Source organism: Pogoniulus pusillus, chromosome 21 (assembly GCF_015220805.1).
Source record: "Pogoniulus pusillus isolate bPogPus1 chromosome 21, bPogPus1.pri, whole genome shotgun sequence".
In the NCBI taxonomy this organism is placed as follows: Eukaryota; Metazoa; Chordata; class Aves; order Piciformes; family Lybiidae; genus Pogoniulus; species Pogoniulus pusillus.
This window is the reverse complement of record NC_087284.1, coordinates 1,006,602-1,019,534: the sequence shown is the minus strand read 5'-3', so window position 1 is coordinate 1,019,534 and position 12,933 is coordinate 1,006,602. Positions and strand designations below refer to the sequence as shown.

Sequence of the window (12,933 nt, the reverse complement as noted above, 5' to 3'; positions counted from 1 at the left end):
TGGAGAGCTACAAGCATGATGAGGGGACTGGAGGGCATGGTTGATGAGGAGAGGCTGAGAGACCTGGGGCTGCTTAGTCTGGAGAAGAGAAGACTGAGAGGGGATTTGATAAATGTTTATAAGTATCTGAAGGCTGCCAGGAGTGGGGGGACAGGCTCTGCTCACTGCTCCCTGGGATAGGACAAGGAGCAGTGAGGTTCTGCCTCAACACAAGGGGGAACTTCTTTATTGTAAGGGTCCCAGAGGACTGGCTGTAGAGGCTGTGGAGTCTCCTTCTCTGCAGCCTTTCAAGGCCTGTCTGGATGTGTCAAGATTAATGTCCAGAACACTTAATAGAAAATGCAGAAACAAGATTTTGGCCTAGATTTGTGTGATGGTTTGGGTGTTCCCCTCACCCCCCACACTTTGGAAATCACCCAGACTAGACTCAGCTGGCTCTGGAAATTGAATGAAGCTATTTATTTACAGCTGGCACAATATACAAGCAGATATTTACAGTCTATACAGTTACAGACAGAAATAGACAAGGTAAAAGGTAATACAGAAACACAACTCCCCTCCCAGAAACCTGAGTCCCCAGGAGGGGCTCCCAACCACCCCTGCACCTTCCCCCTGCCCCTCTCAACCTTACCCCAGTCCTAAGGAAGAATGGAGGTTTGGCCAAGGGGTTACAAAGCAAAGTGGATTAGTCAGAGAAATGGAGGGTGAGGTTAGAGAGAGATGCAGCTCAGAGCTCCCCAGCAGGAGAAGTGTCTTATCTATGTTTTGGTTCATGTTCTTATACATCTCAGCAGGCCTGGGAGTGAAGTAGACATCACCATTGTTTTCCTTTCACAGCCTGTAATCTAGTTCTTCTCACCCAAACATTCTACCCTGCTTCAAACTAGCACTATTTGTCATTTCAATTCAACTCAAATGCAGCAGACCAGCAAAGGTGACACAAACGGGGCTAGGACAGGGGCACGTTCCAGAGGAAAGAGAAGTATCTGTACAGACAACAGTTTTAACAGTTCCAACTGGCTATGAAATTGTCACATTTTTAACCTGAACTTTTGGGCTGTTGGGGTTTTTTTTACGCCTTTTAAGGGTCATATAGGATTTAACAGTGATAAACTTAACTGAACTTGGTAGAGATGCACCAGCTCTTTAAAAACCCTTTTTGTGAAGCTGTGGCATAGCAGAGCAGATGATGCTTTCTGTGCACTGAAGAGAACTGCTAGCCTTTCAGGGAAAAACGCTCGATGTCAATGACATCTTTTTGCCTCAGGGAGTGGCTGGGTACGTAAGGCTCCTGTGGGTTTGGCATAAGGCATTGCTCAGCGTTTCTGAACTTGAGGTCCTAAGCACATAGCAGCTTTTGCTTTGCCTCAGCTCGCATGTTTAAATACCTTTCAGCTGAAATTCTTTTGTGGTTATCACTTCTAATGGTTTGCCTTTGTGTTTTTCTTCTGCCTGATTTTTGGAATTTATGACCGTACAGTGAGAAGGACACTAAAGAGTGGACTGACACCAGAAGAAGCCAAGGCACTGGGCCTCATCAGCACCTCTGAGATGCAGGTTTGACATCGCAGAGATGGCAACAAGAAGTCGTTCGTCTGAAGCTCACAGGCTGACAACCCTTGGGCATGGCGCTGACCTGCCAGCCTCTTCTACTGCTCTCAACATCCCATTCTTTGTTAGTTTGGTTTTAATAAGCAACAGAAAGCAAAGCCCCACAGCCAGAATGACACCCAGACAGTCACTGAGGAAGCATTTTAGTGCTTGTAGGAGAAAGCATGCAGCTTCTGGCACTGCGTGTTGACATGGCTAGGAGAGAGCTCTCTCTCTCTGGTGAGATGAGTTCATGTTGGCTTTCCTTCTGCCCTGTTTCAGTCGTTGTAAATGTATGGCATTTTGTCAATGTAAGGAACAGTCCTTAAAGAGGCAAAAGGACTTTTGTTGTAGCAACCCCAATTTCCCTGAGCAGATTGATGGCGCAAGGATGCGCAGCCTGTGCAAGCCTGTGGTTTATTTTGGGGGTGTTATTATTTTGCCACCAAAGAATGTAAAAAATGTGTATCTTTGTATATGTACAGAATGGATGTGTGAACATGTATGTATTTATATGCATACAGTCTTGGTGTGAAATCATGCTCCTGCTGAATCTGGCTGGACCATAACTTTCACTCTGAGGCCTTACCCTTCCACCTGGACAAGAGGACGATAATGTCTTTTTGTAGCAACTCGGTGTATTTAATGTGATTCACCCTGCGGCCAGGAGATGGCCTGCAATACACGTGGGAAGTTCAGGATGCTGAATTCGTGTGTGTTAATGCACACTCATCCTGTACATAACAGGAGTCACACAGAAGGAAGGACACAGAATACCTCCACCTCGCTGAGCTGTGGCAGTACCATGCATCTGTACAGTTTCAAAGAGACCTGTGACAATAGTTTTATATATTTGATAAGTACACTCAGATGCTAAGATCAAAATGTTTTGTTCACTTGCCTGTGCCCTTCATGCTGCTTTTCTCTGCTACAAGATAATGTAGTGGTGATTTTACTTCAAAATGATGGATCTGGATATGAAACGGCCCTGCTAAAAGCCTGCTGTGTTTTTGCTGTGTTTTACTCTTTTTGTGTGATGATCTTTGATGAGAGTGGAAAGGGTACTGCAGTGAACACTCCAATATGTTTGCCTTTATCTCACTGTTTTATATCCAACTTTGTTAACTACCATCAGCATGTGTGTTTGATGAACCTTCAGTAAGCTGAAGAGAAGGTTGTGGAGTCTCCTTCTCTGGAGCCTTTCAAGGCCTGTCTGGATGTGTTCCTCTGTCATCTGTGTTAGGTAGTATTGTCCTGCTCCAGCAGGGGGGTTGGACTCGATCTCTTTGGGTCCCTTCCAACCCCTAACATCCTATGATCCTATAATCCTGTGATAAGCTCATCTGCCTTTAAGTGGAGGACATGTTCAGCAGTGAAGATTAATTGACCACAGTTACCCTAGTCAGTGCTGAAGCACTTTGAAGAGAACTGCAAATATTAATAACATAAAAGGGATTTTTTTGTTTAAAGCCAAAGTCTGTATACGACCAATTGATCCTCAAGGATGCACACAATTATCTCTCCATTGCCTTAGCCTCATCTCTTCAGATTAAGTGTGTGTCTGCACAGCAGTAATAGCTGAGGCTTCCCTCAAGCTAGTTAACTGGGGAACTTGTTAAGTAGAGTTGCTAGTTAACTGGATTCTACTTTGGCTTCAAAGCACACTTGAAATGTAGCATTAATTAATAGTCTATGCTGGGCTCCTAATGGCACAGCTTTGTTGTTTCTGGCACGTAACCAAGATCAGGTACAGCAACAAGTTATTCTGCTCTGCTCTCATTAAGGACAGGATAATTGCTGAAAATTGGTCAGGATAGTTGGATGAAAGACAGTAAACCTTTGAAACCTCAGTCACCTACCATACTGCACTCAGCACAGCAGCCAAGTCACGAGAAAAGCAGGTAGTTGACAAGGCTACCGTGAGATCTGTAGTAGAACAGCCTATCTGCCCCTCCTTTGGTAATAACAGTTCATTGGTTTTTGTTTCCTTGGATCTTTCTCTGTTCAAGTCCATGATCACTAATTGAGCAAAGGTTCTTAAGGACAGCATTGAGTTTGATCTGGTTTTCCCATCAGCTTCTTAAAACATCAGCTGTACAAGTAGGCAGAAGACAGTAGACATGTAAAATGTGTTGTGTATTTGAAAGCTGTGAAAGGAGGAAACTGTTGAGGAAATGGAAAGAGGAGCTATATCATTAATCATGCTGTAAAATAAGTAAGGCTCACAAGGTTTTAAAGGGGATGTTTTTGTGCTGCTCACCATTATGGACTGCTTCATCTTTCTGAAAGATACTTAGAACAAAGAAATGAAGGTCATGGGGGTTTGTGGAGGTCTGAATAAAAAGAAAGGCACCCTGAATGTAGCAATTATAATGAAATGTTATGCTGATTAAGTGATAAAAGAAGCCAAAATGTAAGAAAATGCATTTATGTTTACAGAAGTATTATACATGATTGGAGGGAGAAAATCAAACAAGTCCAGGGAAGAAAGACATTTTCTTTCTGGTGGTCCAGATGCAAGCTTCTTTCTTCTCCATTTTTCCATTGTGTTTGGTTGTCTGTGTTTTTGCCTAAGCTTCTGCCCTCTGTAAAATCAATACCTTTTTTATGAAGGGTAGCTCAGACTTGTTATGCAGTAGTATACAATAAGATTAATTCCACTGTCCTCAGGTTTTACTGAAACAAAACCATCAAAACCAGTAAGAATGTTACAGCTACAGAACAGATTTCCATTTTTGTTCATGGTAAAAATGGCCAGTGGCCCAGTGCTCTCCTCTCTAAAGTGGCAGTGTTTGCCTTGGAGTCTGCTGGGCTGTCCTGACTATCTGAATAATGTTTGTTCCACTTTGGCTAATGGATTGCTTTTGTGACAAGCATAAAGGTCTTGGAAATGCAATGTGGTGGCACATGTTCCCATTTCTCATTCAGACATCCATGGAGGCTGTATTTAAACACTTGCAGCCATAATAACTACCTCTCTTACTCATAGTAACAGTCTGCTGCAAAAGTAGTGGCCAGAATTCTGTATCTCCAACTTCTCAGAGTCACTAAGGGTGTTCATTTCAGCATCCAGCTGCTGCTGAGTAACTTGACTAGAATCATAGAATCATAAAATCAACCAGGTTGGAAGAGACCTCCAAGCTCATCCAGTCCAACCTAGCACCCAGCCCTGTCCATCCAACTAGACCATGACACTAAGTGCCCCAGCCAGGCTTTGCTTGAACACCCCCAGGGATGGCAACTCCACCACCTCCCTGGGCAGCCCATTCCAATGCCAATCACTCTCTCTGACAACAACTTCCTCCTAACAGCCAGCCTAGACCTCCCCTGGCACAACTTGGGACTGTGTCCCCTTGTTCTGTTGCTGCTTGCCTGGCAGAAGAGCCCAATCCCACCTGGCTACAGCCTCCCTTCAGGTAATTGTAGACAGCAATGAGCTCTGCCCTGAGCCTCCTACCACCATAATGCCTTCCCCTTTTGGATCCTGAGGCAAACTTTAGCATAAAATGGCTGTGAGAGGGAAGCTATCCTAATTTCCTTTCATCTCCAATGATATTTAAAAGCAGGCTGCATACTCTGTATTCTCTTTCTCCTTCCTAGTCTACTATCATTCTACTACCAGCCAGTAGGCTCATGGATTACAGATCTTTTATAGCCCCTTCCCTGCTATGTATGACCCTTCTGTGTCATAAATTCCTGTCCATAATTCAAAATCAACCAAAAAAAATTTTTGGTGTTTTAATGAGGGTGTTTCTTGCTCTGGCAGATACTGGAAACTGCATCAAAAGTGATTTCCCAGATGCATTTATTTTCTCTCTTTTGATCCCCTTTTATTGTAAATCTCTGGGGTGATTGACTGCCAACAAAATCAGGCATCAGTTTGTAGGTGGACAAAATATGGCTTTAGACACACTGCCACTGCAAGTGCAGAAATGGTTCCTTTTGTCAGGCATCTGCTGTAGATCAGCATCCCCAGCAGTGGAACAGCAGCATGTATCTATTGAAAATGCTTCAGAATCCATTTGATTGATAGTAGCAATCTGCATGGTTGTTGTTTTCACAATGCTTTGCTTTCACTAAGATGAAATGGGTACAAGGTAGCAGCCTACCAGTTTCACATCCTTTATCCTAATGCAACTTATAGGCATATGTTGAGATACTTGAAAGTGTCCAGAGAAGGGAGACACAGCTGGTGAGAGGCCTGAAACACAAACCCTATGAGGAGAGACTGAGGGAGCTGGGGGTGTGCAGCCTACAGAAGAGGAGGTTCAGGGCAGACCTCATTGCTGTCTACAACTATGTGAAGGGAGGCTGTAGCCAGGTGGGGTTGGGCTATTCTGCCAGGCACCCAGGGATAAAAGATGGGGACATAGTCTCAAGCTGTGCCAGGGCAGGTCTAGGATGGATGTTAGGAGGAAGTTGTTGGCAGAGAGAGTGGTTGGCATTGGAATGGGCTGCCCAGGGAGCAGCCGTCCCTGGAGGTGTTGAAGCCAAGCCTGGCTGGGGCACTTAGTGCCATGGTCTGGTTGATTGGCTAGGGCTGGGTGCTAGGTTGGAGTGGATGAGCTTGGAGGTCTCTTCCAACCTGGTTGATCCTATGATTCTGTGTCACCCTTACAGGTGACACCCTGTGTTTCTCTAAAGTATGTACAGGGTTGTGGCCTCAGACATGACCATCAGCTTAGGCCATTTTTTTTTTCACTCGTGCACACTCACTACACAGGTACTGCTCCTGGCATTAGCTTTGAGGAGCACTGCACAGGTACTGCTCCTGGCATTAGCTTTGAGGAGCACTGCACGTGTACTGCTCCTGGTGTTAGCTTTGAGGAGCACTGCACAGGTACTGCTCCTGGCGATAGCTTTGAGGAGCACTGCACAGGTACTGCTCCTGGCATTAGCTTTGAGGAGCACTGCACGTGTACTGCTTTGGTGTTAGCTTTGAGTAGCACTACACAGGTACTGCTCCTGGCATTAGCTTTTTAGGAGCACTGCACGTGTACTGCTCCTGGCGTTAGCTTTGAGGAGCACTGCACGTGTACTGCTCCTGGCGTTAGCTTTGAGGAGCACTGCATGTGTACTGCTCCTAGTGTTAGCTTTGAGGAGCACTGCATGTGTACTGCTCCTAGTGTTAGCTTTGAGGAGCACTGCACAGGTACTGCTCCTGGCATTAGCTTTGAGGAGCACTGCACAGGTGCTGCTCCTGGCGTTAGCTTTGAGGAGCACTGCACAGGTGCTGCTCCTGGCATTAGCTTTGAGGAGGGTTGTGTATGCATGCATGTGTTGGCAGAGTGCTTGACCGTGATGTGTTCAGATGATGGCTCTACGTTTCCCGCATTGGGATGCAAGTAACACTTTCCTAAGCTATAGGGACTACATCTGTTGATGTTTGTCAACAGGGCAAACTGCCAGGTACTTACAAGCTCTGAAAGAAAATAAGTGAGGAGTTTTGAAAGGAAAACTATTGGGTTGTAGGCAACTGTTAAAATGATTTGCAAACATTTGCACATGTAAGTCCTACCTTTCCTTTTTTCAGCTAGGGCAGCAGCCGCCTCCATTGTCGTTTCTGATGTGATCCCAAGAAGCTTTGGGCAAGCAGTTTAATAGTTACACAGCAAGCAATGCAAGGATTTTCAGAGATGCTCTACAGCTTTATGTTTGCTTAAAAAAAAAAAAAAAGAAAAAAAGAAAAAAAAAGATTTCTAATGATTCCATTTCACATTGAGTGGCAGATAGAGATATCTTTTGTTTAACCCTCATCTAATACAAAGGCTTCTGTGAAAGAAAAGGTTTCTGTGCAGTGCTGGGTGCATTTCTCCCTTTTACAGGCTGTCTTTGTGCATCTAGTGTTTGGTTTTTTTCCCTGTGAGCTGGGATTTGTAAAAAAATGTAAAGTACAAAAGGAGATGATTCTTAGACAGAGGAGAAATACTGTACAATTGTGTAAATGTCACTACTCTTTGGTGTCCCCCCCCCCCATGTTCTGTGTAGCATAGTGTAAAATAGGCCTTCCAGCAGGGTTCTTCTGTGAATGGTAATTTAAAAAAGCAACCTGTGCATGGTCAGAGATGCTATCTAAAGGGTCTTTTAGTTGAGTTCTTGGGTTAGCTTGTTGTTTTCTCATTTTAGGTGAATTTATGTTAAATGTAATTGTCCATGAAACTGCATTTTTGTTTCTCAGTTTTACTTCATAAAGACTCTAAATTAATTCTCCAAGATTTTATTCCACACAGAGCTCGGCTGCCGATTGTGTTGATCCTTCAGAGGTTTTGCTATGTTTGGTGTAAGTCAGGGTGATTTTCTTTTTAGCACACTCCTCATCTGCCTCTTCCCCCACTTTCCCCACCTGAGTGTCTGGAAAGATGCAGCCACAGTTTTTTTCACAGTTTTTGGGTTTGTTTTTGTTTGTTTTTCTGTGCCATGCAGGGTCAACATGGAAAACTGACTGCAGACCTGTGTCCAAAGTGTCTCAGTATAAGTAGTTAAAAAGCTCACCTCTACAGCAGTATGTAAACACAACTTGCAATAAAGCTTTCTAAAGCACTGAATGGGCTGTCTCTGGTTTTGTTTGTGAAGCTAATCATGGCAGCTTGAGTGGGAAGTGGGCTTGGTTTTTTCATATCCTCTAAGTACCTGCAAAGCCACCATGTGAGCAAAAAAGAAATCATCTGGGCAGTCTGATCATACAAAGCTGATCTCTTCCCCCTAGTTTTCACAGTTAAGCCTAATTCCTAATCTTCAGTGGAGAAGATCCTGGTGGTTCTTTCCAACCATAGCAATTCATAGTGATGAGATGTTGTGCTGAGGGATTTGGTTCGGTCAAGGACTTGTCAGTGTGAAACTAATGATTGGACTCGATGAGCTTGGAGGTCTTTTACAATCTAAGACATTCTGTGATTCTGTGAAACAAAAATGTGTCTGGTTCTCAAAGGTTTCAGTAATCCAGTCCTACAAATCCTGACTAAACATACAGGGTTACTGTTTGCTGCCATTGTCCCAGAGTGGGTTCCTGCCTTAGAGATATTCAGTGCACAGTGTGGTGGAGGGGCTGCAACCTGAAAACAGGTGCCTCTCTATGCCTCTACATGCCTGGGCATGTTTTTCTGCCAGGAACCCTGGTAGTAAACAGGTTGTGTAACACACACACACCCAGTCTGTGTATCCCTGGGGTCCGCCCAGGTGATCCCCATATTTGGGAGGGTCCAGGCAAACAGCTCCTGCCTATTAAGGTAAAGTTTGGCTTGCTGCCAACCTGATTAGTCACTTTGGATGGCCAAAAGGGCCACAAATCTCTCGGCCCACAGTCTATAAAGAGGGGTGCAAAGGAGCACCACGTGTTCAGAGTGCTCAGACTTAGCTGTTCAGAGTGCTCAGACTCAGCTGTTCAGACTCAGCTCCGGTCAGATCTGTTCAGACTCAACTCTCTGACCCTGTCTGCAGGGCAGCTCAGCTCTCTGATCCACATTGCAGCTCTGCCCTGCACCTGAAGTGCTTAGCCGCTTACACCCACATGCTCGGAAGCCAAAGCACTGCTCGATGTGCACAGAGGCTCAGCCCTCTTATTTTGATTTCAAGTCGCAGTTAACCTGTCTGCAAACCTTTAGAAGCAGAGCTCATTCACGCCTGCACCTGATACATGTATGGGGAGCGATAGTCCCTAAGCCTAGAGCCAGCTGTGCATACCGGCCCAGCTATCTTGATTTATCTACGGAGCCCAGACTCCTAGCTTTAGCCTGGAGAGCCAGGACGGCAGACCTTCTAGGTTGTCTGCAAACCCACAAACACAGCCTGCTAGCTGTGAAAGGACCGTGCTAGATGCTGCACGGATGACATTCTTCTCCTGTTCCTGGAATCCTGCCAGCTGACCATCCCTGGACATGCAGCATCCAGAAAACCAGCAGCATCGAGGCAGAGACCACCTCACACCAGGAGAAAAGGTTAGAGAAACCCTGTTTACCCCAGAGACTGGGAGATTCATCTAGTTTCCCCCTCGCAAGCTGGGCAGATTCCAGCCTCACAGAGATCCGAACACCGGGCACAGGCTGTGACACAACCCCAGGAGGGTGATTAATAATTAATAGCAAGACTCATAAGTAAGCTTCAATTCCTCTGTAATATAAGTTGCCTCTGCCTTAGAGCAGACACAGTTTCAGCCCACCCTGCTGGGCAGACAGCATAGTTCTTAAACAGGCATTAAGCCTGAGGGAAATCTCTCTCTGTCTGTAGTTGATAATTTGATAGTTAATAATCCAATCCCTGTACATATATATATATCATATCCTAATTGTTTTCATGAATTTGCACAAAAGAACTAATCAGTGGTTGGGGGTGGTAAGGTTTTGTAAATATTAATTTAAATAAATAATTTTTATAAAAAATTAATACCACCTCAAATTAACTTCTCACCTCCCCCTAATAAGGGAGGCATAGAGAATCCCCCTCCGTAACAACAGAGTGTGTTGTATCAAGGCATGAAAGACTACTTGTGTGCAGCAAAGTGTTTCAGATTGCCTTCTGCATCAAGATGTGAAACACTCACCATGTCTGCCAGGGCTTCATACCTCAAAGTGGCCAGTAAATAATTTGGCTGAAATACATGTTGTGAGTTGCCCTGAAATGTCGTTTGCTGATGGCCACCTAGGAGTGTGCCTGGGTAGGCAGTGGTTTTGCACTTTTCTTTATTTGTTGGTGTCTGATTCTTCCTTTTCTTGCATCCTCCCAGTACTTGATAGTGACCAAGTTGACAAATGGGACATCCCCAGCCCTGTGGAGGGATAGCCACAGGACAGGGACTTTTCATCCTGCAGGTTGGATGACAGTGAGAAGTCAAAGGGACATGGAGAAACTCAAAGCACTCAGATTTCCACTTCTAGTCCTGCAACAAACTACTTGCAAATGACTGTTCTTTGGAGCTGAATATATAATAAGGTCAAAATGTGTTATTCAAAGATGACTACACACGTCTGTAGCAGCATCTTGGAAGATACAGTAGGTTAACTCAGTGTGAAAGACATTTTTACCTGTAATTTCTGAGATTGCAGGAGCTGACACAAAATGGTATGTAACCATCCATAGGAAGAAACACCACCTTTCTCCTTTTTATTTAGTCAAGTTAGTGCAAACAGAAGAGGTGCTTTTGGGGTTCTGGTTGTGTTGCTGAAAGAGCTGCTTAGCATTCCATAGGCACTGGTGTCTACAGGATGAAAGGCTACGAAATGTGGTAATGCTTTTTAAAACAAATATATAAACCAAGTTTATTGGCCAGACACTTCTATGTTCTGTCACAGCATATCCATCAGCAATTATGAATTCCAGATGTGCAATGACAATGCATACATAGGTATTTTTCAGACCTGCTGCCCAGTCAGAACTCGTATGTTGTCACAGAGGAGCCTCTGGCCTGGAGTCAGGGAATGAGTAAGTATGCTGCTTGTCTGCTGCACAGCTGCACACTCTATTGTATAGACCCTTCAGAACACTTTGAGGGCACACAACTAAAAGGAGAGAAAAATTTCCAGTTGTAACTTCTCCACATTTTCTGCTGGGAACGCAGTTTGGAAAAGGGAGAGAGGCTGTTCTCAAACCATAGAATCATAGAATCAACCAAGTTGGAAGAGACATCCAAGATCAGCCAGTCCAACCTAGCACCCAGCCCTATCCAAACCACCAGACCACGGCACCAAGTGCCTCATCCAGTCTTCTCTTGAACACCTCCAGGGACAGTGACTCCACCACCTCCCTGGGCAGCCCATTCCAATGCCAATCACTCTCTCTGACAACAACTTTCTAACAACATCCAGCCTGTACTTCCCCCAGCACACCTTGAGACTATGTCCCCTTGTTCTGTTGGTGGTTGCCTGGCAGAAGAGCCCAACCCCACCTGGCTACAGCCTCCCTTCAGGTAGTTGTAGACAGCAATGAGGTCACCCCTGAGCCTCCTCTTCTCTAGGCTAAACAACCCCAGCTCCCTCAGCCTCTCCTCATAGGGTTTGTGTTCCAGGCTGTCCCGGGTTGGGGGAGGTGCCCCCCAGGGAGAAGTTGACTCAGCACAACACAAAACCCATCCTTTTTTTTGAAAATCAGGGAAAGATGAAATTGTATTTTCTTATAGTATAAGTATAACAATGTAAAGAGAAATAATAACTAGAGAAGGAAGGAAGGAAAAAAAACCAATACAATAACCTTAAGGGAGATGGGGGAGGGGTCAAGCGGCGGCGAAGCAGCAGAAGCAGCAGTAGCCAAAACAGCAGCCGGGGAAGATAGGCGAAGCTGCAGCAGCAGAAGCCAGCGGGAGAAGGGGCAGAACAAGCTGTGCTTCTAGACACTGAGCTCTTGACGCTCCAATGAAATTATATTAATTTATCTATTGTTGCCATTATGTGGCCTATCCCTGGAATGTTCATCTCTCCCCTATGTCTGAGCTAGAGGATCAGGTCAAACGGCCACACAGGCCCTTCACCAGCTTTGCTGCCCTTCTCTGGACACATTCCAGCACCTCAACATCGCTCTTGAATTGAGGGGCCCAGAACTGGACACAGTACTCAAGATGTGGCCTGACCAGTGTTAAGTACAGGGGAAGAATAATCTCCCTTGACCTACTGGCCACACTGTTCCTGATACAGGCCAGGATGCCACTGGCTCTCTTGGCCACCTGGGCACACTGCTGGCTCAAAGCTTCACGCCTTGCAAGTGTCTTCACAGGAAACGAAGAACAGTGGCTGTATTCCATTAGTCAGCTATCTGATGAGAGGGATATCTGCTGGGAAATCCCGAAAGGCACAGAATCTATCTGAGGAGTTGTGCCCATGAGGTCCTGGCTTCCCAGCTTTACCTGGATGATTTCTGAGCAGATCTAATCCATCCGTAGGAGACCCTGCTCAACAATACTGCGTTTCAGTCCCTGGGAGCCAGAGGGGGCTGTTCACCCCAGTGCCTGTTCTTCTCCCATCACTTCACCAACTGTGCTCTCTTGTTTGAGCCAAGTACACTCTTTGCCACTTCCTGCCTCCTCCTCCTTCTCCTCCTCCTCCTCCTCCTCCCCTGCACTGGCTGATTTTGCATGGCTGCCCTAACCTTGGCTGAGTAGATAGAAGATGAGACCTGGTTTTCTTGAAGGGCAGAGAAGAAGGTGGTGGTTAGCCCCTTCTGGGCTTTGGCCAGGGGGGATCTCTATGTCTTTTCTAAAATGTAAATAATTGCAAATGTATGTAAATCTATTTTGTACACATGCATTGTATTCTATGCTTCCAGATTTTAGCTGGCTGTAAATAGAGAGCTTCGTGTCCAAATCTCCTGAGCTAGTCCAGTGATTTTATTTAGGGGTAACTTTACCACATTTTTAATTGG

At 45.2% G+C, this 12,933-nt stretch overlaps 1 protein-coding gene across 9 annotated transcripts in view; it reads left to right on the top strand.

Moving 5' to 3' along the window:
* The window catches only part of FHOD3 (formin homology 2 domain containing 3), a 415,781-nt gene extending 411,052 nt beyond the window's left edge, over positions 1-4,729 (top strand). For 8 of the 9 annotated variants that reach the window (XM_064160772.1, XM_064160770.1, XM_064160768.1 and 5 more), the window contains one exon: positions 1,481-4,729. In XM_064160772.1, the coding sequence (XP_064016842.1) occupies positions 1,481-1,563 (83 nt within the window). In that variant the 3' untranslated portion in view covers positions 1,564-4,729. The remainder of the gene's footprint in view (positions 1-1,480) is intronic. The other variant, XM_064160765.1, reaches the window with a different exon arrangement.
* The last annotated feature ends 8,204 nt before the right edge of the window (positions 4,730-12,933 follow it).